The 27,045-nt window shown below is 45.4% G+C and overlaps 1 protein-coding gene across 3 annotated transcripts in view; it reads right to left on the bottom strand.

Annotated features, from left to right (window-relative positions):
* The window catches only part of SLC2A9 (solute carrier family 2 member 9), a 2,336,117-nt gene that overhangs the window by 601,801 nt on the left and 1,707,271 nt on the right, over window positions 1-27,045 (bottom strand). For all 3 annotated transcript variants that reach the window (XM_078678475.1, XM_078678476.1, XM_078678477.1), the window contains one exon: window positions 26,780-26,855. In XM_078678475.1, coding sequence (XP_078534601.1) covers window positions 26,780-26,855 — 76 coding nt within the window. The remainder of the gene's footprint in view (window positions 1-26,779; window positions 26,856-27,045) is intronic.

The following is a 27,045-nucleotide window of genomic DNA, read 5'->3' as shown; positions in this document are numbered from 1 at the left end:
TAGGTGTTGATCCTGGATGGAGAATTTCAAAATTCAAATATAACTATATATAGTACATCTTTTGTTAGACCGCTTGCTCTTTAGGAGCGAGAAGGAAATTGCCCTCGGTCCTGACGTAATGATGCTCCAGCCATTTTGTGCTTAACAGGGCGTTTTGACATCGACATTGCAGATGGAAACTTAGGGGTCAATTACGATGGCGGTGAATCCGCATCCTCAGGGGCGGTGGAAGCCACCGCCGGCCCGGAGGATGCGGATTCACCGCTGCGGCATAGAAAACACCCACCGCCAGATTATGATGGCGGTGGGATCAGCGGCGGACAGCAGGTCAGTCCGCCGCTGATCCGCGGGGTGTGGACCGCAATATGGTGGCGGTGTCTGCAAGACACCGCCAGTCACATTAGGATGGGTGCGGAAACATGCTTTTCCGCGGCGGCTTTTCCGCCGTGGAAAAGCATGTGGACCTTTGCTTCTGGGGGCCCCTTGCGGGCCCCCAGGGTGTTGGGGGGTGCACACGGGTGGTACCTATGGTACCGCCCTGCAGTTGCATGCAGTTGCATGCATGCTTAAAGCAGCACCCGCCGCAATGTTAAATATACGGGATGTGACCGCCATGGTGGCGGTCACATCCTAATTGCAATGGAGGGAACGCCGCTGCCCCTGCGGACGGTCCCTCCACCTCGGGGGTGGCGGACGAACGCAGGTCCGTCCGCCATCGTAATCGACCCCTATATTAGGCCTATTCAAGAAAGAGCCTTTTACAATTACTGTCTAAGGAAATTTAAAATGTAATTGCTAGTAGCCCATCAAATTAATCCGCCTTTTCTTTTAAAGACGAACAAGTCACTTTAGATTTAATGATGTACTTTAACCTTGTGATTGTTAAGAGGAAATTCATTCTTTTGAAGAAATAATTTGGGTAGAAATGTACTTGAGAAGGTCATTTTTATATCTCAAACAAAACTCCACAAAGGACATCAGGAGCACTCATGGGTTCCAAACTCACTTTATTCCAGCCAGCCAGACGTGTTTCTGTGTGATTGGCTTTCTCAATGCTGGCTGATAAAACACGTTATGAAGATTTTGAAGAGTCGTTCTCACATTGGACAATATTTCATGGCTTTTGAAGGGGACTGTACACTCTAAATGAGTTAGGGCCTTATTACAAGTTAGGCGGTTCAACAGTCTGCCATGAAACGGCTGGAGGTGGGGAAACAAAGGGGGCCCTACAGGGACCCTGTTGCCCCTGTACATGTACACTGGGATGCATGCAAGGGGGCAAAATGTGTGCCCCTGTGTGCATGCATCCCCAGTTCCTGCACAGCATGGGCTAAACAGTCCATGTCATGCAGAAACTTGCTTTGGCGTTCCCATCGTGGTGTCTTTTTCATAGGGACTGCTGTGGGAAGGACAGAGGACCGTTTGCCAGACCAGGAGAAAACTCCTATTCTGGCAGCTGGCGGTCGATTTTCATGGTGCAGTGCAGTGGCGTGCGCCCAAATTCTTAATCAGTCCCTTCGACTTTTAAACCTCTGCCCTCTTATTATGTGTAGTAGGTCATTTGTTAATCCATCTGTGTGCTTATTTTTGTTGTCATGGTGACCATTGATCCCTCCGTGAGCCCAAGGCACACAGCACACCAAATTATCAATAGCATGCTGTGATTTGAAACGCGTCTGCCTGGTTGGAATACAGTGAGTTTGGAACCTGTAAGTGCTTCTGAATGTCAGCAGTTGTGGATTCTTGTTTGAAATATGATCACGTGCGTGATAATTTAATTTTGATATCTGTGTATTGTCTCGTTGAGTACAGTATTTTTACAAGAAATGTGGTACTTGGAAATAAAGTATTTATTCAGAATTGTAATTGTACAGTGGGTGGCTCAAATGTATTGTTTTCATTTGGATGCTACTTTTATAGTGTTTAAAATGCTCTGTTACATTTCCTAAAAAAGAATTTTAAAAAACCATGGTTGGCGAGGATATCTGCTGAAGATAATGTTCCTGTACGATCTGCAAAAGTAAAAATTACATTTTCCAGGGCTGATCCTGAGCACATGATGGATGTTTTATGAAACACCTTTGGCCTTGGATGATGCATTGCAATATCTTTTAAAAATATGCTCCCTTCTTAGTGAACTCCTATGATTACTGATTTTGTGATTTCATAGTAATACCATATCTACGACTGAAGCTGATGCTGCAGAATATATATATTTCTTGCAAATACCATTTCTGAATCGCTGGAACAAGCACATAACTTTCCTCGCTTAAAAAAACTTATTACAGTGCACTGTGTATCCTTAAACACATATTCCTCCTAAAACCTGAGTTCATTTCAGTACATTTAAAGGAAAAAAAGCAAGCGATGGGATATTACTTATTAGGTCTGTATGTCTCATTTCCTGTGAAACCAATTTTTGGATGTTAATGAAAACCATTACTGGGATTTAACTATAAACAACACATCTTCATTTTTAAAGCGCCAAAAACTCGCAGGCAGCTACTGGCTGAAGTGGAAGGGAGCCCAATAACAAATCACCTAAACAGGTGGGTCTTCGGTGCTTTCTAAAAGGGTAGCATCTGCTCTAGCAGCCACACGTTATGAAGCAGTGCATTACAGAGGTTGCTGGCATGTACTAGGACTTATGACTCAAGGTTTTTCTCGTATATTTAGGGGAGCTAACCATTCCTTACCCACGAATATCAGCGACCTACGAGTGCACTATGTAATAAACGCATTGTTTCAGGTGATCTGGGGGCACTGCCATGCACTGTTTTGTATGTGGGATTTAAACTGGTTGACAGTGTAATTTACTGGATCAGCGATTGGCATGGTGGTCAAATATCACATCTAAGGTCCTCAGACTGTCCTTTATGGTATGTTATGTTATCAGTAGCTTATATAGCGCACGGTCACCAAAGGTTTCATGGCGCTGATACTGTGTAATTGTGTTACGTGTGGGTTGTTAGTAAGCTTGTTTAAACAACCAACTTTTTGAAGCCCTTCCGAAGCCCAGTAGATTGTCACAGCTCCTAATTGACAACGGAAGAGAATTCCAAAATTTGGGGGCTAAATAAGAGAACCTGCGGCTACCTTGTCGCTTGAGTTTGACGGCTAGGGTGGACAGTAGGTGTAGGTGGGCAGAACGTAAATTATGCATGGGGACATATTTGGTGACGGATGTATGACGTTACAACGCATACTTTTACAACGCCTACCTTTACAATGCATTTTTTACAACGCAACTTCCATTACAACGCATTCCATTACAACGCATGCATTTGCAACAAATTTGTAAAAACTACCTTTACAACGCATTCCATTACATCGCATACTACCTTTACAACGCATACCATTACAACGCATAACATTACATTGCATGTAAGGTAAGTATTGGATAGTGTAGGGGTAAAAATTACTATTCTAACTCAAGGGGGTGCAACAGTAGGGTAAGTGTTGGATAGTGTAGGGGTAAAAATTACTATTCTAACTCCAGGGGGTGCAACAGTAGGGTAAGTGTAGGACAGTGTAGGGGTAAAAATTATTATTCTAACTCCAGGGGGTGCAACAGTAGGGTAAGTGTAGGATAGTGTAAGGGTACTATGTGTTGTAATGCTATGCGTTGTAATGGTATGCGTTGTAATGACTGCGTTGTAATGACATGCGTTGTAGTGGTGTGCGTTGTAGTGTCATGCGTTGTAATGGTTGCGTTGTAAATGCATGCGTTGTAATGGATGTTGCGTTGTAAAAGTTTCGTTGTAATGGTAGTGCGTTGTAAAAGTTGCGTTGTAAAGGTTGTTTCCCTTTGGGGACCATGTTGTTAATAAACTTAGGGCTCTTGCAATGCAGCGCCTTGAGGCAAGGCAGCCTGATTTAAATGCAGCCTGTTGCGCCACTGGCAACCAATGGAGTTTTTGCAGGCAAGGCCTAGCCGATTGCCATCTCGGCTGTTTGTAGATTAGTCTTGCCGCCTGGTTCTGGACTATTTGAAGATGATTAAGCAGGCACAATGGCAGGCCCATAAAAAGAGCATTTGAGAAGTCAAGGCGGGAGAGAACCAGTGCTAATACCGCCTGAACAAGGGCTGGGTGGGTCAGCAGGTGAGCAATCTTTCAGATTTTTCGCAATTGGAAGAGGCTGGCGGATACCACTGACCCCACTTGGCCTCTAAGTGAGAGATCTGCGTTTATGACAACCCCTAAACTTTTCACAGAAGGGGAAGGGGTAGGGGGGTGCCATATTCACTTGGCCATAAGTGCGGGCCCCAGATTATATCGCTTTTCCCGGGCAACACAAGTTCCGTCTTGCCCGGGTTAAGCTTCAGATGGTTAAGATCCTGAAAGGTTTGATATAAATTGCTCCTGGTCCTGGTCCAATGATCCATGGGCACTATTAGGTATTCCGCTTTTTCCAATTATGATTTATCAAATCTTTAATAGTGCTGAAGGTATCAAATACTTTCATGTGGTTACAAATTCCGTTATCAGAGAGATAAAACCATAGTTATATGTTATTAGCATAAATCTGGAAGTTGATATCCTTATCCCTGAGCGACAGAATGAGAGGCTGATATATATACATATACTGAAACAAGCTGGGGACAGGCATGAGCCTTGAGGCACCCTAACATATTTGGTCAATGTAATTGCTACATTTGGTCCAACTATCACCCAGATGTTTGCCAGTCCAATAAAACAACTGTGTCCAGGTCAATGCCAACCCTGACTCCCATGCACATTTTCCATCCTTTTTAGTAGAATTTGGAAGTCAAGTGTCAAAAGCAGCAGGGAAATCTAGCAACATCAAGAAAGCAGGAGCCCCAGAGTTAACTATGTTCAGGGTGGAAGGCTGAACATCGATCAGTGTTGTTTCCGAACCCCTGTGAGGATGGAAATCTGATTATTTTTTATCCAATTATTCACTGGATTAAAATTCACCTTTCTGTTGCATAGTAGATGCTTTACCTATAACTCTCAATGGCCAAGGAATGCTGGTTATTGGCCATACTGATGGCATCTTCTGGGTTAAGTGCCAATTACTTTCAATATTGGAATGACGTGGTCTCGTTTAAGTCATTTGGCATCAATCATTTACTTATTGGACTGCCCATAATCACATAATAAACACTGCTAGTTCCTCATAAACTGTCTTATATATTCAAGTTGGGCATTGAACTCTGAAGCAGAAGGTTGGGTTCAGAACTTTCATTATTGCCATGGTGTCATCCAAGATAATCTCCTGAAATTCAAAGCTGGATTTAAATTGTTCATTTCATGTCTACCATTGGGGTGATGTTAAAGGGGGGACTAGAGCTCCTAATGGATGCAGCTTTATCATGAAAGTAATTTTGTACATTATACCAGTTATCTAGCATGATTTGAGTGGGTGTGGTGGATTTTGGGTTAGCAATCTCTTTTAGCACTTGGAATAATTCCTTCATGGATTTTGTGGGTTTAGGTATTTCACTGACAAAGCTTTCCTTTTCTTGGATGACATTTAATTATTTTGAGACTTCCTCAAGACTGAGAACTGTTGGTTTCTTTCTCCCTATATGTTCTACCTTTTTCACACTAAAGTATACATTTCTGAGTTCAGCCCTGTTCTAGGTCTTTGGTTTATTAGCTCTGCCAAGTGTATATATGATTTCAGTGGTTGCATTCATCTACAATGACTCATAAAGTTTCATTGTACCACTCATCTTTTTGAAAACAGTTATCACTGGAAGCTCAAACTCCCAGTACTTTAACTGAGGTATAATTTAAATTGCCTCAAGTGAGAGCCTTATAATTTCATTATTTGTTTATATTTATTTGCTTGTCTTGATGATCCCTAATCACAAAGAATGCAAGGCAGTAGGTAGACCACTCCACTGGTGCCAATCTCAATTTGTGGATATTTATTCCTGACATAAGAGGTCAATCCAAAAAATTACTTAGCAGTGTATAGCTATTTGAGCATGCTGAACAGAGCCCAATTCTTCTAGTGCACTGGCCAAGGATATTTTGACTTATCTTGGGCATGCCCAAACCAAAGAATAACGTTTCCTAAGATTAACATTTTGAATTTGGATTTGTCAGAGAAGTACAAGTTAAAAAGATCATTTTCAAATTGCCTTATAGCTTTTGGAAGACTGTAGAGCAATCTGATGATAACTACCTATGCAGCTGATGGCATGAGTCCACAGACCAAAGGATCACATTTTGCTGCTATATTACATGTATGATTTTGAAGGTTTTGTAAAAAATAGCTACACCACCCACTTACCTATTATTGTTTTCTGATCTCATAATGGTATGCAATTCAGGAATAGCACAAAAAGGTCAGGACTGGATGTCTCACCCAATCAGGTTTTTATCACCATATCTATATACAGAGTTATTAATTATTGTTAGACCATTAATCCTTAGGGTGGTCTTCCCCAACCTTTTTGCCGGTTTACCTCCACTTTTTGTATCTTTCTGTTGGCCTTAGGACTCTGAGCATGTTCCCACTGCTGACCAGTGCTATAGTGCATCTGCTTTTATCCTAAACATGGTTATATTAGTGTATACCTGATTGGGAATTTAGTTTACCCGTAAGTCCCTCATAAAGTGGTACACCAGGGCCTTTCAGGGGCCTGTAATATAAATGCCACTAGTGGGCCTGCAGCACTGGTTGTGCCCCCCACACAAGTAGCTCTTCAAACCTGTCTCAGGCCTTCCATTGCAGGGCCTGTGTGTGCAGTTTACTGCCACTTAGGCTTGGCATTTAAAACCCCATGCCAAGCCCTAAACTCCCCTTTTAATACACATGGTTCACCCCTCAGATAGGCCCTGGATAACCCTATGGAAAGGGTGCTATGCGACTAAAAAGTATGATATTTGCTTTTAAGTTTTACATGTCCTGGTAGTGACCAACAGCTAAACTTGTTTTTCATTGTTATGAGGTCTACTCCTCTCATAGGCTAGCATTGGAATTTAATAAAACTCTTTAAAGGTGAAATTTCTGATTAGTAATGAGTATGTAAATCATGTTTCATGTCTTTGGAATGGTAATGATAAATCCCCTTCAGTTGTAAAGTTGCATTTGAATTTGCTATTTTAGAAATGCTTCTTTTAGAAAGCAGACATTTCCCTGATCTTTACTTTGCTTTGTGTGCCTGTAGCCTGTCTCCAATACACATCTGGGCTGTTTGACAGATACACTTTATGCATTCCCTCTGGACAGCCACAAACACAGGAAGGGTGGGAGTGACAGGGGCATTAACCTTCATTATGATAGCCTAGCCAGGCAGTAAGGGGGGAGAAAGCTCACATTTACATCCAAATGGACTGTGTCCTGTCCTCATTCAAAGGACTGATAATCCCCCCAGAGATAGCCTGGCAGATAGGGCTGGGATGAAAGTAGACTTGTGCACTTCAAGGAGTTGCTTTTAAGTCACCCCTACTTCAAAGGTACATTGGGGTATAAGTACTGGGGCTCTAACCCTACCAAATCAATCCTCTAGTGGACCTGGGAAGAACTCTCCTGGATTAAAGACTGCTTTACTGTAAGGATTGCTACTTTGCCTGGACTGACTGTTCTGAGAAACTGCTTCTCTGCTTTGCTGAACTCTCTGTTGCCTGCTTATCTATGTTCTCTTGAGAACAAGGACTGGACCAATCTCCATTGAACCCAGAGTGACTTCAAGGGATTGGTGGCTTGCCTCCTATTTTCTGTTGTCTTAGAGACACAAATTACTTCCTGCAGTCCTGCTGGTGCTGCTGGACTCTGTCATCTGTGAGTACTACCCTTACCTAAGGTGCACCCTTCTGTCTTGGTCCTCAAAAGTGCGTTCTCCAGCTGCTGTTATGCTATAAAATCAATGCATCGTCACCCCGGCACCGGCCAGATCACCCTTCGACGCAGAGATTGTTCAACCACAGTAGTCTGCGCGGCCCAACGACAACACATTGTTTTCATCTCTATGGAGATGGACACTGACATGGAAGCCCACTGCAGGAATAGGAACCTATTGATTGTGCTCTCGACATTGACATTTGCTCCATCCAAAGTATTTTTACAGCCAAACCTGTGTGAGGCTCTTAGCTAGCCTGCCCTATATCACCGTCGGCCTGAACTTTGGCTTTGTACCAGTCCCTAGCAATCTCAAGTAACCTTTAGACTGTTAGTGACTTCTAAGAATTTGGATTTATCACTTGAGTGGGCCTCTCAACTAATAACCCAATTTCTTACAATTGATTATCAATATAAGCAAAGGAAATGTTTCATGCAGATTACTGAAGGTGCCATGCCAAATATTTCTGATGATGCTGGGCAGGTTAACAGATAAAATATGGGTGGGTTAAAAAGATTCAGAAACATATATGGTATGTATTTATGCACGTTTTTAAAAACAAAGTAAAATGCGAACAGCTGATTTAAGAGCATTAATGTGGATGCCCACATACACAGGACTATTCTATTATCTAAGAACATATTTCAGGGAACTGTTAAAATAACTCAATTACAATATTCCCACAGTCGTGCTCCTAAACAAGAGGGTTAGTCACTGAAGTGAGTGCATTATTGTGACAGGTTAGTTTAGTTACAAATTTAGTATATTTAATATTTTATAGCATTTCAATAAAAGATGCATCAGATCGGTTTACCATAATATTGCAATTATAAACGTACATTTCATCAACTAACATTCTTTAAAAAAAGCATAGCCTCTTTTTTTATGAAACAAAAGTTTATTTGTTTGCCCATTGTTACACGATCTTGGATTGGTGCACATATAACTACAACTGTGTGAAACATTCCACAAATAGTATATATCCACGTAAGATTGTTTTGTTAAAATGTTGCTTCAGATTGTACAATGGAATATTACGAGGGCGTCACTGCAGTAGCCAGGGCCGGTCTGGGAACTGAATGCAGCCCCGTCAAATTTTTCCATACGAACCCCCGTTCGTCACGTAGTGAGCGAGCGCAGAGAGCAAGCCCGACCGCTACAAGAGAGGTCTGGGGGGGGTTCGCCCCCCAAGAAAATTTTGGAAAAAGACAGACCAGAATGGTGAATTTTACAGCACATTTCTCATTACATATTCAATTGTATCAACTTTCAAAACACAGTAAATAGTAGATGATTAGCTTAAAGAGCACAAGTTACCCAACAAGTCATATGTACCCGTAGACCTTCTTTCAGAGAGCACCAAAAATAGACACAAGTAGTGCATCAGAGAGAACAAACTAAAAGTGAGACCAGCCCCAAATGGTGTGTAGCAGGCAAGCACTTTGAGCAGCCAATACTAGGGGCAGTTTGGAGGGTTGTCCCTCCAAGACAATTTGAGACAGAAAGGCCAAAACAAAGCATTTTTCAACACATTTTTCATTACATGTTAGAATGTATTAACTTTTAAAGCATAGTAAATGATTACCTTATGGAGCAACAGGATACCCAGTCATAAATCACAGACATTCCTATGGAGAACACTAAAGAATGAAATGTCGAGCACGAAACATGAATTTAAATATAACCAATTTATTCTTCATATAAAATAGCATGAAGTCATTTAAAAATGCACCTAACTTCAAACAATTGTGCAAAGGTTCATAGTAAAAAGTGTACAAGACAATGTGAACTTCAACCCTTGTGGTACCAACACTTTTGCTAGGAGTTGCTACTCTTTAGTGCGACCGGAAGTAACACTTCTAAAGAGGACTGACTTCCTTTCTTGGTGCAGCACGTCACTGCCAGGGTGTAATAACTGTGATAGGTCAGTGACTGCCCTTCTGAGGTGAATGCAGCAATATGGGACAGTGAGCACCCACTTTATTTATTTTAAACATTTGCTAACCCTTTTGCATCAATGCTGTGTGTGGGCTGAGGCATTTTTTGTTTGCTTTTTTTACAGAATGACTGATCTTTGTAGCGGTCTGGTGCAACTGCAAGATTTGCGTACCCTTTGGGGTGAGTTGTTCTGCCCTTAGGGTGCACTCACTGAATAGTTCTTAAAAAGGGAAGTGTCTGAATTTCTCAGTTCATTGAGGAAATAAAGGCCCATAATAATAATATATATGTATTTTTTTTAAAGTAACAGAAGACCAGTTTGTTTTCCCTGAGTGAGGCAATGTACGTTTTGCCATTTAGTTTTGCTGTGTACATATTCTCTAATGAGTTCTGGAAAAGGCCTGAGTGATGCTTTAGACGAACAATAGCGAAGGCTCTCTGCCTCCTCCTGCCCCGTGCTCACCACATGCCCTCAAGGTCCTCCTGGATTCCAGTTTGATGCATGTAGCATGTTTCAACCTATGAGGGGTGGTGATGGCTCATGGCTGGCTAAGTTACATGGAGGATCGGGGCCCGGGATAGCCGCTCTCCGAGTAATCAATCAGAGCCTGCCTGGCATAGAGCCTGAGGCCAGCTACCACCTCGCTTCACCCCTGCTCACAACAAACAAAACCACTACACCGCGGAACCGGGCTGGGCTGCCCCTTGACCCTTTAGGCTCCTTTTCCTCCCTTTTGCTTTTAACTCAATTCTCGGGCCGGGTTGCGACGCCCCCATGCAATGCCGCCCAGTCCCACTATTCAGTGGTCGAAGTGGGGGAAAAAAAGTAGGGGAACTGTTGGTGGTGAATCAGGGGGCGGGAATAACCCGTGGATTGGGTGAGTGGGCGCAGTCAGAAGTGTGGCAGAAAGAGCAAAATATCCCAATTTTTAGTATTTGTTTCCCATTTCACTAACCGATTACAGCTTAATTCCGTCATTTAATTTAACCAATGGATACACATGTATATTTAAGGTTTAATATTAGTTATTGACATTAAAATACATTCACAAAGTGGGATACGTTTCCAATCATAGAATGTCCCAAATATCCTTAAAAGTGGAATCGCAAGCCTTTTGTCTCCCAGCCATGGAGTTTCTGTCATCAGCACTTCTCCCTTTTCCACAAGAGCAGTTCAAACATGAATGGCAAAATATCCTGATTTGCAAATGTTTTCCACATAAATATGGCTCTGTCATATTTGCCACAATATACATCATCTGCTGCATAATTGGACAATTTTAACTAATAAATTGTTTATACCTCAAACGTATCAAAAGTTACTAAGAAATGTGACTTGTACTGCTGCAAAGTGGAGGGCCCCATGAAAAGATTGACTGGTCAAGTTGTATGTTGTATGTTGTATGTGACTCACTCCTCTCCTCGAGCCGAGTGGTCGCTCCCAGCGTCCCCTGCTGGTTTTGGTATCGTAGCGCTGCTTTGCCTGTGCATCTGCCGACTATTATTGCCTGCTGCCTGCCTCTTTGCTTGATTTGCATTGTTTGGTGATTGTTACTGCTGTTTTGCGCGTCTACCTGTAGCGCTCCGCTGTGCTCCCCCCTCCACCTCCATTTTGACTGTTGTTGTTGTCCTCGTGTGCCCGCCCCGCCTCCCAGCTGAGACGCCCTCCCACTGTCCTCAAATAGCGCTTCTCCACCTTAGTGCGCTGTGACTCACTCCTCTCCTCGAGCCGAGTGGTCGCTCCCAGCGTCCCCTGCTGGTTTTGGTATCGTAGCGCTGCTTTGCCTGTGCATCTGCCGACTATTATTGCCTGCTGCCTGCCTCTTTGCTTGATTTGCATTGTTTGGTGATTGTTACTGCTGTTTTGCGCGTCTACCTGTAGCGCTCCGCTGTGCTCCCCCCTCCGCCTCCATTTTGACTGTTGTTGTTGTCCTCGTGTGCCCGCCCCGCCTCCCAGCTGAGACGCCCTCCCACTGTCCTCAAATAGCGCTTCTCCACCTTAGTGCGCTGTGACTCACTCCTCTCCTCGAGCCGAGTGGTCGCTCCCAGCGTCCCCTGCTGGTTTTGGTATCGTAGCGCTGCTTTGCCTGTGCATCTGCCGACTATTATTGCCTGCTGCCTGCCTCTTTGCTTGATTTGCATTGTTTGGTGATTGTTACTGCTGTTTTGCGCGTCTACCTGTAGCGCTCCGCTGTGCTCCCCCCTCCGCCTCCATTTTGACTGTTGTTGTTGTCCTCGTGTGCCCGCCCCGCCTCCCAGCTGAGACGCCCTCCCACTGTCCTCAAATAGCGCTTCTCCACCTTAGTGCGCTGTGACTCACTCCTCTCCTCGAGCCGAGTGGTCGCTCCCAGCGTCCCCTGCTGGTTTTGGTATCGTAGCGCTGCTTTGCCTGTGCATCTGCCGACTATTATTGCCTGCTGCCTGCCTCTTTGCTTGATTTGCATTGTTTGGTGATTGTTACTGCTGTTTTGCGCGTCTACCTGTAGCGCTCCGCTGTGCTCCCCCCTCCGCCTCCATTTTGACTGTTGTTGTTGTCCTCGTGTGCCCGCCCCGCCTCCCAGCTGAGACGCCCTCACCCCTCCCCCTCCACCATCCATATATGACAGTAGTTCCCGCGCGCAGCGTCTACGCGCAGCGTCCACGCCCAATCCGCGCCAAAGGTGCGCCAAAGGTAAGCCCGTCTACGCCCGTCCGCGCCTGGACCGCGCCCAGCGCCACACCCCCTGCCCCTCGTGCTGCGTTGCCCCCCCGCATCACCTACGATGCCGCCACCCTCCTAGCCCTTAACCCCGGTCGCGCCCCCATCTGCGTCCAAGCCGCTCCTGGACACACTCATGGACCTTTCTCATGCTACTCCTGCAAATTCAGCGGCACCGACTGCATCTCCGCCACGACCACTCCACAGATTCCCGACCCCAACCACCTACAATGCATCCTTCTCAACACCCGCTCGGTCCACAGACACGCCATTGACCTATGGAATCTACTAGACACCATCTCTCCAGACGTCGCCTTCCTAACTGAAACATGGATGAACGCTTCCTCTGCCCCAGACATCACCATTGCCATCCCCGAAGACTATAAGATCACACGCAAGGACCGTACCGGCCACACAGGAGGAGGAATCGCTATCGTCCATAAGAAATCAATCCGCATCTCAACCAGCTCTGACGCCAACCTCGCCAACTCCGAACACCTTCACTTCCAAATACACATCGACCCCAAGACCACACTCAGAGGCACCCTCCTCTACAGACCACCAGGACCCCGCGCTAAATTCAGTGAAGACATCACGGACTTCATCACTCCACACGCGCTCCCCTCCAAAGACTACATCCTTCTGGGAGACCTCAACTTTCACCTTGAAAAGATCAACGACCGCAACACCACCACCCTCTTGGACAACCTCGCCAACCTCGGACTTAAACAACTGGTCACTTCCCCCACCCACATCGCAGGTCACACACTCGACCCCATCTTCACCTCCAGCAATCATGTCTCCTTCAGCCACACTACGGATCTCCTCTGGACTGACCACAGCTGCGTTCACTTCACCTACAACAAGCCAAAACCCACCAACCACCTCCAACCAACTCTGCAAAGAAACTGGAACAAAATCACCACCGACCAGATCTCCGCATCGCTCCTTCTAAACACCCCAGCCCACTCTTCTAACCCAAACCAAGCCGCCGCCAACCTCACCCTATGGTTATCCAACACCGCCGACACCTTAGCACCACTGAAAAAACGTCAAAGCAAACTTGGCAGCAAGAAGGCCTCATGGTTCAACGATGATCTTAAGAAGTCCAAGAAACTCTGCCGCTCCTTTGAAAAGGCCTGGAAAAAAGACCCAACCACTAGCACCAAGGACGCCTTCAAAAACGCCTCCCGCACTCACCACCAACTAATCCGAAAGGCCAAGAAAACAGCATTCAAGGATCGACTTGACAACAACGCCCACAACAGCAAGGAACTCTTCAACATCGTCAAGGAATTTTCCAACCCCTCGGCCAACTCCAACGACATCACCCCCTCTCAAGCCCTCTGCGACTCCCTAGCCTCATTCTTCCACAACAAGATTGCAGACATCCACAACATCTTCGACAACCAACCCGGAGACCAACCCACCCAACCTGCTGCAGGACCTTCACCCCCCTTGAACATCCTTAACGACTGGAACCCAATCTCCACTGAGGACACCATCCGCCTGATGAACTCCATCCACTCAGGATCCCCCACAGACCCATGTCCTCACCACATCTTCAACAAAGCAGACTCCATCATAGCACCGCACCTCCGAGACGTCATCAACTGCTCCTTCAACTCCGCCACCTTCCCGGAAAGCTGGAAACACGCTGAACTCACCGCCCTTCTGAAAAAACCCACAGCGGACCCCACCGAACTCAAAAATTACCGCCCCATTTCGCTCCTTCCATTCCCGGCCAAAGTCATCGAGAAAGCTGTCAACAACCAACTCGCCGCTTTCCTCGAAGCCAACAAATCCCTCGACTCCTCACAATCTGGCTTCCGAGCTAAACACAGCACTGAGACCGCCCTCATCGCAGCAACAGACGACATTCGAACTCTACTGGACAATGGAGACACAGTCGCCCTCATCCTCCTTGACCTCTCTGCAGCCTTCGACACGGTCTGCCACAGCACCCTCTTACAACGCCTCAAAAACATCGGAATACAAGGAAAAGCACTTGAATGGATCACCTCGTTCCTCACCGGAACAACCCAGAGAGTCCGCCTCCCACCATTCAAGTCCGAGGCCACTGAAGTCATCTGTGGCGTACCACAAGGATCTTCACTCAGCCCCACCCTTTTCAACGTATACATGAGCCCCCTCGCGGCCATCGCCCGTCAACACAACCTCAACATCATCTCTTACGCGGATGACACTCAACTAATCCTTTCTCTCACCAATGACCCCAGCACCGCCAAAACTAACCTACACGAAGGAATGAAAGAAGTTGCCGAATGGATGAAACAAAGCCGTCTGAAACTGAACTCAGACAAAACAGAAGTCCTCATCTTAGGTACATCCCCCTCTGCATGGGACGACTCTTGGTGGCCGGAAGCCCTGGGAAAAGCACCCATCCCGACAGACCACGCACGGAACCTAGGCGTCATCCTGGATTCTTCACTCTCAATGCACAGACAAGTCAGCGCCGTATCCTCATCCTGCTTCAACATTCTTCGCATGCTCAGAAAAACATTTCGCTGGATTCCCACCGAAACAAGGAAAACAGTCACCCATGCTCTAGTCACGAGCCGACTGGACTACGGAAACACCCTCTACGCAGGTACTACCGCTAAACTCCAGAAGAAACTCCAACGAATCCAAAACGCATCAGCCAGGATCATATTAGACATCCCGCGCAACGAACACATCTCTGGTCACCTGAAAGACCTCCACTGGCTACCCGTCAATAAGAGAATCACTTTCCGACTGCTAACCCACGCACACAAATCACTCTACGACATCGGACCAGAATGCCTCAACTCACGACTGTCCTTCTACACCCCCTCCCGCCAACTACGTTCTTCCAGCCAAGCCCTCGCCACTGTACCTCGCATCAACAAGACCACCATGGGAGGCAGATCCTTCTCATACCTGGCTGCTAAAACATGGAACTCACTCCCCGCTCACCTTCGCCTCACCCAGAACCACCTAGCATTCAGAAAGCAACTTAAAACGTGGATATTTGACAAATAATCCTCCTCCCCTTTCTAAGCGCCTTGAGACCCTCTGGGTAGGTAGTGCGCTATATAAATTCTATGACTTGACTTGACTGGAACTAATAAGTAAAAATCTTTGCAGAGGCTGTTAGCACGTGTAAAAATGTCAAAATAATAAAATATTAGAAAATGTACAGCTCCACTTATACCCATGTAGGGTGTCAGAGTGCTTTACATCACACATATTACACAGAGACAATCAATCGTACGTGTGTAAATCACTGTATAAGAAATGTTACATAAGAAAAAAGACTACAAAGTGTAGGAGTCACGTGACAACAATACTGGTAAACAGCATAGCTTAATAGTGATTGGTCTGAAGAAACACAAACTCAGAATTTAAAACGTAATACCATGGTTGGGCGTTCTCTTTAATAATCACAATTGATTTCCACCCAAATAAACCATTTTTTGTAACATTAGGATAATCAAATATGGGGGAAAAAACCATAACACTCTAATTTATACCTTGCAGTTTGCATGCAGCGCTTACATGACAGTTAATGGGTCACTGTTCTATGTTCAGATTATAACTTATTAACTGCAAGTAACAATAGGGCCTCTCTGGCAAAAGGAGGAACCCACTGAACTATTTAAATTATGCAAAAACAACAATTGATTAACAGAATGCAGAACAATGTCATGCATTCACACAAGTACAGAGATCTGGGCCTAAATCCAATGTTTTTTGCTCACCATGCCATTCCAGTTTGAACCCAGCCATATGCAAATCAGTCTTGACCCTGTGCCCAATGGGAACAGTCCAGCCCGAACTGCCAGGCCAGGTCCTCCATACACTGGAAACAAGCATACTAAGACCAGTTTCATTTGTTGCAGTTACACTATTTACGTTATGTGCACTTTGTGATCTGTATGGTACATATCCTTAGCAGCAGGCACATTAACCCTCTTTCCATGAGTCAAAACGTCCACTAGACTAAACACCTTCTGCCTCTACTAAGAACGGGAATCACAGGAGTTATCATGACATTTTTATTGTTGCCGAAAATTGTTGGAGGCCAGGAAGGAGGCAGCAAGTGCTTTTAAAACCATATTATACTTGCAAACACAATGCCCCCACCTAAAGTCAGCGCCAGCCGAGGTCTGTGCAGGTTAGAGCTGTGGGTGGTGGGGCCGGGTAAAGGGGGGTTTTGAGGGACAAAAAATCCCCTGAAATCCCTTGAAATCCCCTCCTACTGGGCCCCTCTGCCCCACTGATGCTACCTGCACGTACCGCGGCTGGTCAACGCCTGGTTCGGTCGCACTGCCCTAGAGCCACCCTGCTCAAGGGTCTTGTGACCTCAATGACAGAGTCACTGTCACTCTATGGTGTGCTGCTTCATAGGCATGCCTGCAAGACTGAAGGTGAACTTCAGAATGAATTGTGGCGGACAGGCCTTCTAGGTTAACCCACACTTGCCACTGCTAGGGTCCACCTGCTGGTGCTAAGACACCAGGGCTTCTAAGGTCTAGCATGGGAATGTGCTCCCTCAGGAGAGGTATCTGGTGGACTGGTCATGAAGGCTGAACCTTCAGTTCCAAATTCAGCAGCTCTGGCCATAGTGCCCTCTCCTCTCCCCCAATGAAAACCATTCTGCCCCACTGAGAGAAACTTGCACTGCACTTTCCCGTAGTAGTACTTCTCCATTATATTCACATTGGAATTCGTATTTCAGTTACAGCACCATCTGAAGAGTGGAATGACACTTAGGGGTCCATTAGGATGGCAGGCGGACTTTGTCCGCCCGCCACCCTAACGGAGATCGGGACCACCCGCCATAACGGCGGGGGTCCCGTTGTGGGTATTAGGATGTGCCCGCCACAGTGGAGGGCACATCCTATATGTTTTACATTGTGGCGGGCGGTGCTCTCTGCACCGCCCACCACAATGCAAAACATATGTCGACGCATTTCAAGATGCAAAGCGGCAGGCAACGCGCAGTGCCTGCCGCTTAGCATACGTACATGTGGGGGGGGTACCTACCCCCAATGTGCCCCCCGACAGTGGTGGCAACCTGGGGGCCCTGCAGGGGTCCCCCGCAGCAATCTCCGCCTGCCATTCCGTGGCGGCATTGCTGCCGCGGAAAGGCCTCTACTTTGTGCCATCGTAATATGGCTGGCGGTGTCCATTGGACACCGCCACCATATTAATCTATTACCGCCGCGGTCGCCAAAGCGGCGGACGGTCTTTCCGTCCGCCGCTGTCCCCTCCGCCATCCTAATCTGGCGGAGGGGAAAACAGGAGTGCTTGTCGGGCGGATTGCCTCTGCCAGGGTGGCGGTGGCCACCGCCACCCTGGCGAAGGCAATCCGCCCGACATCCAAATGGACCCAATTTGGCTTGAAGATAGAGCTTGGTAGATGTTATGTTTTTTTTATTCATTGGTGTAAATATGCGAAATGCTTTTTAAGAAAATCAGTTAAAAATGGAAAGCTAGCTTTTCAGGCAGGATTTGTGAACCAGTGGAAAACGTTTGAAATCTCACTGTGGATTTAGATTTTGATTTGTTGAGCAGTCATGATGCAGTCCGTAGATTGCCTCCCAAGTCAGATCCCTCATTTAAATAAAGGCAAAGTGTTGTGGAAAATGTGATTTGCGGACAAGTTATGCCTATGGTTTCTCTATCGGGAAAGTGCTACTAACAGGTTTGGAAAGGTATTATAATACGAATGCTGTTATTTTTGGAAAACAATAGTGAGACTTCTGGCTTTTCCAACACTTGTTTTACATTTAGCCACGTATGCATTTCTTTATTTATTTGCCCATGTGAGGAAAACATTTTGTAACCTTTTTAAAAATTCATAAGGACCTTGTCAACTAGGACTTCCAATGCTTCTTGGATGCATCCACCTTGCCCTAACATGTGCCTTGTATCTTTTTATCAAAATCTGTTCCTGCTCTTCCTTCCTCCTCCCTTCTCCCTTCTCCCTTCTTCTTCTCCCTCCTTTTTCCTCCACCCTACTGTGCCCTCCCCTTCTCCTTTTGTCCTCCTCCATCCTTCCTTCTCCTCCCTTCTTTCTCCTCCTCCCTCCTCCTCCCTACTTTCTCCTCCCTTCTTCTCTTACTCCCTTCTTTTTCATTCACCTTCTCTTCTTTCCCTTCTTCTCCTCCCTCCCTTCTTCTTTCTCCTCCCTTCTCCTTTCTTTCTCCTCCTCCCTCCTAACTCCCATATTCCCCTCCTCCCTCCCTTCTTCTTGCTCTACCTTTGTTCTTCCTAGCTTCTTCCTTATTCGTCCCTCCTCCTCCCTCCTCCTTTCTCCACCGTTCATCCTCTAACTCCCTCCTCCTTCCTCCTTCACTTTTCCATCTTTCTTTTTCTTCCTCCTCCCTCCTTCCTTTACTCTCCTCGCTCCTCCTCCTCCCTCTTTTCCTCATTCCTCCTCCCTCTTTTTCCCTTCGTTCTCCTCCCTATTGTCTTCTTCCTCCTCCCTTCTTTCTTCTTTCAATTCCTAATTCCTTCTTTCTTCTTCATCCTCCCTTCTTTCTTCTTTCATATTCCTCCTTCCTTCTGTCTTCTTCCTCCACCCTCATTTCTTCTTCCTCCTCCTGTAGTGTGGCCTAAGCCTGGTACGCACGCATGTTATGAGAGCATGGCTTATTCGAAGTTTAAACGCCATTTTACCTTTTGCCGCTTTTGCACACGACACTGCATTTAGATGTTTTTGTAAGTTAGGCTTCGTGAATGTCTGCACATGAGAAAAGGCTTGTTTTTCGACATCCCTAGACTTACATCGTGCCCCTAGTCTGCACAGTGAGTGCTGAAGCCGTCAAGGTTATCATATCATGGTAGCTGTTGTTCAAAATATTAACAAAACAGAATGAATACAGCCCTCTATGCATTTTTGCTACTAGCAAGTTGGGTGTTTCAGGGCTGATTCACAAAGGAAAATAAGGCAGTGGTTATTTTGTAAAAATATAAGTGCCGGGGCTCTTATCAGGAGGCAGCTTCAACCAGTCCATTCTCCTGTCAGCGCTGCCTAAACAAGGATCATGAAACCCTACAAGTGGGGAAGGGATGTGGCCAATTGGCCAGAGCTGACGACTTTGGAGCTGGGGAACCAGGCCGAGCTTCGTCGACGGCTAAACATCCTGTGATTCTGGGTGAATCGCTTAATCTCACTGTGTCTACAAAAATGAATGAGTCCTTAATTGGTGCTCAAGCGCTGGTGTTGATGATTAAGTGCCAGTACTGGGCACCAGAAACCACTAGCTCAAATTAAGCACTGATATAAGGGCACATAAAAGAGTACTTCTGCAGTATTTCTTCCCTTACTTATAAATGCTTTTGTCAATTGGGCCCCATGTATTCTGAGGCCTATGTTTAACCATGTATTCACAGCTCCAGCCCACATATCCCCCAATAAGGTGCATGATTCTCATGCCAATGCACCGGCTGTTTGCAGTAGAGGCACCTGTTCCGCATCCTTCTACACTTCTTTGCACACCAAATTATGCTGGCCTTGCTGTTAACGGTGTGTGTGTGTGTTGCTTGAGACTTGGTGTACATTACTGTGTGAAGCTGTGCATGGTGATTAATCCTGCCATAAGTGAGAATGTTAGCGCTGCTGCAATGAAGAGGCAGGCGCACCGTTGTTGATGCTGGCAATACATCGTCCTGCAGCCTCACCATTTACTTGAGAATGCCATTCCCTGGACCACTGGAAGCAACACAACCCATTACTGGGATTGAATAACGACAAAGCAAAGCAGTATGTCATTGGCAGGTGTAAAGTGCTCCTAATAGTCCTCTAAACATTGTAAAATGCTTGAGAGTTTGCAATATTTATATACTACAACAGTCAATACCAGTGGCGGCTTCTCGTGGGAGTGCTGCGAGGCGGTGGGGCGAGAAGGGGCAGGGTGGGGCAGGGTGGGGGGTAGTAAACACCGGAATTAAGCCAAACGGAGTTCACTTAATAAATAAATAAATAAAACAAATTTCAAAGCGCGAGCTGCAATGCAGCGATGCAATGCAGCACGCACATGGACATTCATTTTATTTATTTATTAAGTGAACTCCCTTCGGCTTAATGCCGCAGTTTACTAAACCCCACCCTGCCCCCCCGCCCACCGCCTCACAGCACTCCCACGAGGAGCCGCCACTGGTCAATACAACACAAGGTAACATGCAACTACTGATGCCATTTATAGGGACTCATAGGCTTACTATTATAGAAGGCAATCTGGGAAATGGATTTCAATAAGTGAATGCATACAAATCCCTTTCAAAAAACCTTTTAATATTAGTGGGATACCACCTGAGTAACAAGCCACACATGCACCGTTACAAATCGCACACATTGGAAAACATCACTATGATTTTGTTATAAACATCAGGGTAAATATGTCAGCTCTAAGTCATCTACAAGCCAAATTACCCCAAATAGATGTACTGGGTGACTAAGGGCCAGACGAACATAGACTTTCTTTTGCGATTTTCTAATAGCAAACTTTTGCGATTCGCTATTAGGAAATCCAAACAGCTATGTACAACAGTGTGTTTTACACTGTTTGCGATTCCCAGTGGGTGGTAACGGGCGTGCCTCATTATTATTCATGAGGCAGGTCGCAATTGGCAAACCCTTTAAGAATGGCTAGCACTCACAGTGATGGAGGCCTGTGGGGGCCAGCAGACTACCATGTCTGTGAATTTTTTTTAAATAAAGCAGTTTTTTATTTTGAAATGCAGCCCTTTTTTCTTAAAGGAAACCAGATGCATTTAATAAAGAAAAGTTTCCTTTTAAGTTTTTTGAGAGTAAGCAATCTGCTTGGACTTAAAAAATATTGGCACCCACATTCACAAAGAGGAAGGGGTCCCTTTGGGACCCCTTCCTCTTTGCGAATGGGTTACCACCTCCTTCACAGAGACGGTAAAGTATGGCTGTTTTGTGACCGCATTCCGGTTCCAAAACATTCATACATGCCCCTGCAGATCATTATTAGGAAGGGACGCCCTTGGCATGTCCCTTCCTAATAGTGACTCGCAAACCCAATTTGTGATTCAGTAATAGCTTACCAAATCACAAATAGGGCTTTGTACATTTAAAAAATGTTTTTTAGGTCACAAACGGCCCGATCGAATCGCCCGTTTGCGAGCTGGAAAAAACGTTATATATCTGGCACCAAATACTATGATTTAGGGAAATAAAAAATTATATCAATCTCTATTAGGACAATACAAATCCCACAAAATAGTTTAGATAGAAATCATGCTAAAACACGCAATTACATTCTGAATACTGACGATAAATAAAACCCCGAGATCAGGTAACATTGTAGTATATCTATATATGGCTGATCCTTTATATTAGTGCGGCCGACACATAAATGCACATGCTGGCAGTGTTGCACTTCAACAATAACAGATAGAGAATGGTAAAGTGCTCCTAGCATATACAATTTAATTTAGTTAAACTTGATAATATGCGAGCCATCAAGGCCTTGCATCTATGTTGCTTAGAAAATCTGGGATCAAGTGCAAATACTGTTTGACCCAGATCCATATATTACGGTTTGTAAAGTAGTATCACACGCGCAAAATTCCTCTTTCCCCCTTAAAATAGGTTGGCACAAGATAAAGGGGGCGATTAGGATGGCGGACGGACCTGCGTCCGTCCGCCACCCCAGAGTTGGAGGGACCGTCCGCAGGGGCAGCGGTGGTCCCTCCATGCAAATTACGATGTGACCGCCACCCTGGCGGTCACATCCTGTATGAATAACATTGCGGCGGGTGCTGCTTCAAGCAGCACCCACCGCAATGTCAAAAATGCATGTATTACATTTACATGCACAAAGCGGCAGGCACCGCGCGGTGCCTGCCGCTTTGTGCATGTAAATGTTGGGGGGTACCATAGGTACCCCCCATGTGCACCCCCAACCCCCGACACCCTGGGGGCCCGCAACGGGCCCCCAAAAGCCAAAGTCCACATGCTTTTCCACGGCGGAAAAGCCGCCGCGGAAAAGCATGTGTCCGTGCAATTCCTAATTTGGCTGACGGTGTCTTGCAGACACCGTCACCAAATAGCCCTCCCCACCCCACGGATCAGCGGCGGACGGACCTGCCATCCGCCGCTGGTCCAACCGCACTCCCACCGCCATCCTAATCTGGTGGTGGGTGTTCTATTTCACTGCGGCGGAGAATCCGCATACTCCGGGCCGGCGGCGGCTTCCTCCGGCCCGGAGTATGCGGATTCTCCGCAATCATAATGAGGCCCTAAATGTGTAAACATCAAGGCATATTTTTTCAGTCAAGAAATGAGAAAATATATGTGGAATTCATAATTAAATTGGATTTTAAATGTGGGAAATGTGTGAATGAACTTACAAGAACAGCGTAGGGTTCACTTGTCTCTACTAGTTAAGCAAACACTTTTAAGGTTTAAAATGAATGACTGGACTGCTGGTCTCTGATAACTGCACCCTGTAAATACTGTTGTTAATACAACACTAATAAAATGTTGAAATGCTTCCAAGTTAAAAAGTTTTCGTAATGAAATCAGGGGCGTAGCTTGGAAACTAACATAGATATCCCTCTTGTGCACCCCCCACCCCCGAACACCCTGGGGGCACACAACTGGCCCCCAAAGCCAAAAGCGCCTGCCTTTCCATGGCAGAGTCTCCGCCATGGAAAGGCAGTTCACCACCACGATGATAATATGGATGGCGGTGCCTGCAAGGCATTCCTGGGCTTTTCCGCCCGGGCGGATTGCCTACCGGCGGAAAACCGGCGGATGGTCTTCCCGTCTGACGGGGTGCCCCCCACCATCATAATGTGTCGAGGGGAAAAGTCATGCGGGCGGTGGAGTTTAGCGTGTGGATCGCCACTGCCATACGGGCGGTGGCGATCCGTCCGCTATCCTTATGACCCCCTAAGTGAGAGAAAACATAATTTTTTTAAATAATCAACATTTTGTCAAAACAGAGATGTGAGCGTGTGTGCGTGTTTTTGGCAGTGTAAGCTTGCAAAAATTCCAGGTGAAATCCTTCAGACACCTCACCAAATCCGACTGAAAGCACATGTACTCAACTATTCTTCAAAAAATACATTTATTAGGGAGGTGCACCACCCCAAATACCCGCTTGAAGCTACACCCCTGGTTAAAGTAAATAGCCAAGATCTTCTGCAAGGCAACGCCACCATATTCCTGGGCTTTTCCGCCCGGTAGGCAATCGGGCGGATTGCCTACAGGCGGAAAACCGGTGGATGGTCTTCCCATCTGCCGGGGTGCCCCCCACCATCATAATGTGCCAAGGGGAAAAGTCATGCGGGCGGTGGAGTTTAGCGGGTGGATCGCCACTGCCATACGAGCGGTGGCGATCCGTCCGCTATCCTTATGACCCCCTAAGTGAAAGAAAACATAATTTTTTTAAATAATCAACATTTTGTCAAAACAGAGATGTGAGCGTGTGTGTGTGTTTTTGGCAGTGTAAGCTTGCAAAAATTCCAGGTGAAATCCTTCGGACACCTCACCAAATCCGACTGAAAGCACATGTACTCAACTATTCTTCAGAAAATACATTTATTAGGGGGGTGCACCACCCCAAATACCCGCTTGAAGCTACACCCCTGGTTAAAGTAAATAGCCAAGATCTTCTGCTAATGTGGAGGAAATAAAATGTGATTCTTTGGTCAAAGCTATCCTTTCCCTGGGGGACGGAGGTGAGAGGTCTCTACACCTGGCTATTTCAGAATGGGTGTCTACAGTCTCTATTCAGTGATATTGCTGGCTGGCAAAAGTAGCTCCATCTTGACAATATGACTTGGGTGCCCCGGAGTGCATGAACTCACATCATTATACTGCACCAAATTCTGACAAAAAAGACAAGGGGCATATTCACAAGCCCCTTTCGCCACCACAATGTCACTTTCAGTGACGTGGTGGCGATAGGGGCCTCGCCTTATTCACAAGGCACCGTTAAGCCACTTAACGTGGCTTAATACTGCCTTGTGAATAAGGCCCCCTTTCATGCTGTGTTTAGCGTGAAAGGGGCTTGCAGTGGGTGTTGTGGTGGGCGTTCCACCGCAACACCCATTGTTGTTGACGCTGCCCCCTATTCACAAGGGCAGCGCAAATAGGAGGTGGCGCAAAATTAAGACCAGGAAAACCATGGTCTTAAGTTGGCGAAACCAGGACAAATGCTTTATTTATCCTCGTTTTTGCTTTTTCCATGTGTGCTGCCTTGTGCAGCACCATGGAATTTGCAAAATGCCATGGTTTGTTCATGTACAGGAAGGTGTTCCTGCCTGTCCATAAACAAACCTTTTTTTTAAATACTGTTTTATGACTTACATTTGTGCTGCATGAAGCAGCCCACATGTAAGTTACAAACTGGCATTTTAGTTTTTTTTATGTGCAGGAAGGGACACCTTCCTGTACATAAACAAACCTCCCTGCTTGCAGACACCCATGCACTCTGGTGCAAGGGCTTGATTCACAACAGTAAACTTACACAATATTGGGCCAGATGTACGACCATTGTAAATTGCACCTCTCAATTTGCACTCTATTGCGAGTTGCAAATTGCGATTTACAATTTACAATGTACTACAGTGTCAGAGACACTGATTGTGTTTCCCAATTGGGTCGCAAAATGCGAGGCTCCTGAATATTAATGAGCCACTTGAAATTTGCGACCCCATTGGGAATGGCAGGCCCTCTCCCAGGTATGGTGGCCTACTTGGCTCAGCAGACCACCATGTCTGGACTGCTTTTAAATAAAGCATTTTTTTTTGTTTTAATGCAGCCCATTTTCCTTAAAGGAAAATGGGATGCATTTAAAAAAAGGAAAATTAAATGCTTTCCTTTCATTTTTTAGGGCAGGTAGTGGTCCTTCGGATCACTGCCTGCCCCTACAAAATATTTGTGCCTGCATTTGCCTTGCACAGAGGAAGTGGTCCCCTTCTATTTTGGAAATGCATTACCACCCTCTTGCAGAGGGCAGTAAATTGCGAGTGTTTTGCGACCGAACATTTGTACATGGCTATGCGGTCGCCATTAGAAAGGGAACGCCCCTTTCTAATAGCGAGTCGCTAAACACTATTTTGGGAGTCGCAATTTATTTGCGACTCGCAAAATAGTGTTTGTACATTGGCCACAGGTAGTTAGCATGCGTAAATGGGTCTGAAGCTCGTTTGCTCATGCTAAATACCGTCGTACATCTGGCCCCTTGTTTACTATTCACAAAGGCATTTTACAAGTAGCATGTTTACAACTGCAGAGTCTCTCCAATTAAAATGATAGGACAGTATAACACTTCCTGATTGTTTTTTTATTTAATTATTTTTGTAGAACTTCTCACCCTAATAAGGAGTGTAAGAGATTTTTACATTACAGACATATTCTACAAAGACAATGAATCATAGCATTCTGTAAATTAATGTACAATAAATGCTATAGAAGACAATGAGTGTTACAAGGTGTAATAGGCGCATATCATCCATTCTGATAAACATTATATGTTAAGAGTGCTTTTTGTGGAGAAACACAAAAAAAAATCAGGATTTAAAATGTAAAGCAGTGGTTGTCAGTACTAATAGGACTGTATTATTATCCAAATGACTCTTTTTAGCAAACTTAAAATAACAAAAGATTGGGAAAAGCAAACAATACATTCGTAATCCTTTGCCTTGCAGTTTGCATGCAGTTACTTGATGCAGATTCATAGCTCGCTGTGCTATATTAGAAGAATTGCAACTTATAAACTGCAAGTACCAAAAGAATCTCTATTTCAAAACCAGTAGTCCACTAAACTAAAATAGAAATGTGTAATCTGTATTTACATTTTACGGTTTGCAATAGCGAATACACCCTATATGCTACGTCATCATGAGTCAAAACTGTGAGTAGACAAAACACAGACCAAGTGCGAAAACCACCAGTTTTCTTACCATTATTATTGAACCCTGAACATTGCTGGGCACAAAAATGTCTTAGCAGCAAGTGCCTTAACTCTATAATATTTGTTTTTAATGCCGCATGTTTATTACAAATTAAGTAAGGTACAACACATTAATTGCCACATTTGACCTTGTTGCCAATTTCTTTACAGCAGAGACTCCACCGCCTTACTGCTGCCACACCTTAACCCTCAATGTATAGGATCCCAGGGTAATTGTATACTCTACTTGCAATAGTTGATGGAATCTGCTCATTACCAATAATATCCTGTACAGCATGTTTTAATGACAGGGTGCTGTCGAGAGTATTCAAGGTTACATTCTGGTAGTTAAGTAGAAACACGAAGCTTAGCAATTCCACAGATGAATAGCAGTCTTACCTGGTCCAAGACAGAAGGACGCTATCACAGCAAGAATAACCACAATGCTGAGATACGGGAGCCACGAGGCACGGTCCTGCAAATGAAATGGAGATACATTGAAAACAATTGTGTATTGAAATGAGATACACATAGGGAATCTAGGATAACGAATCATTGTGATGTCAATTAAGTAAGCAACAGAACTGAAAAGGCCACCATCACACTCCAACTCTGTGTCTATGGGTTATTCTTCACTGCATAACATTTTCTCATGGCAGTTTCAT

This window comes from Lissotriton helveticus, chromosome 2_2 (assembly GCF_964261635.1).
Source record: "Lissotriton helveticus chromosome 2_2, aLisHel1.1, whole genome shotgun sequence".
In the NCBI taxonomy this organism is placed as follows: Eukaryota; Metazoa; Chordata; class Amphibia; order Caudata; family Salamandridae; genus Lissotriton; species Lissotriton helveticus.
This window is presented reverse-complemented; position numbering and strand designations above follow the sequence as displayed.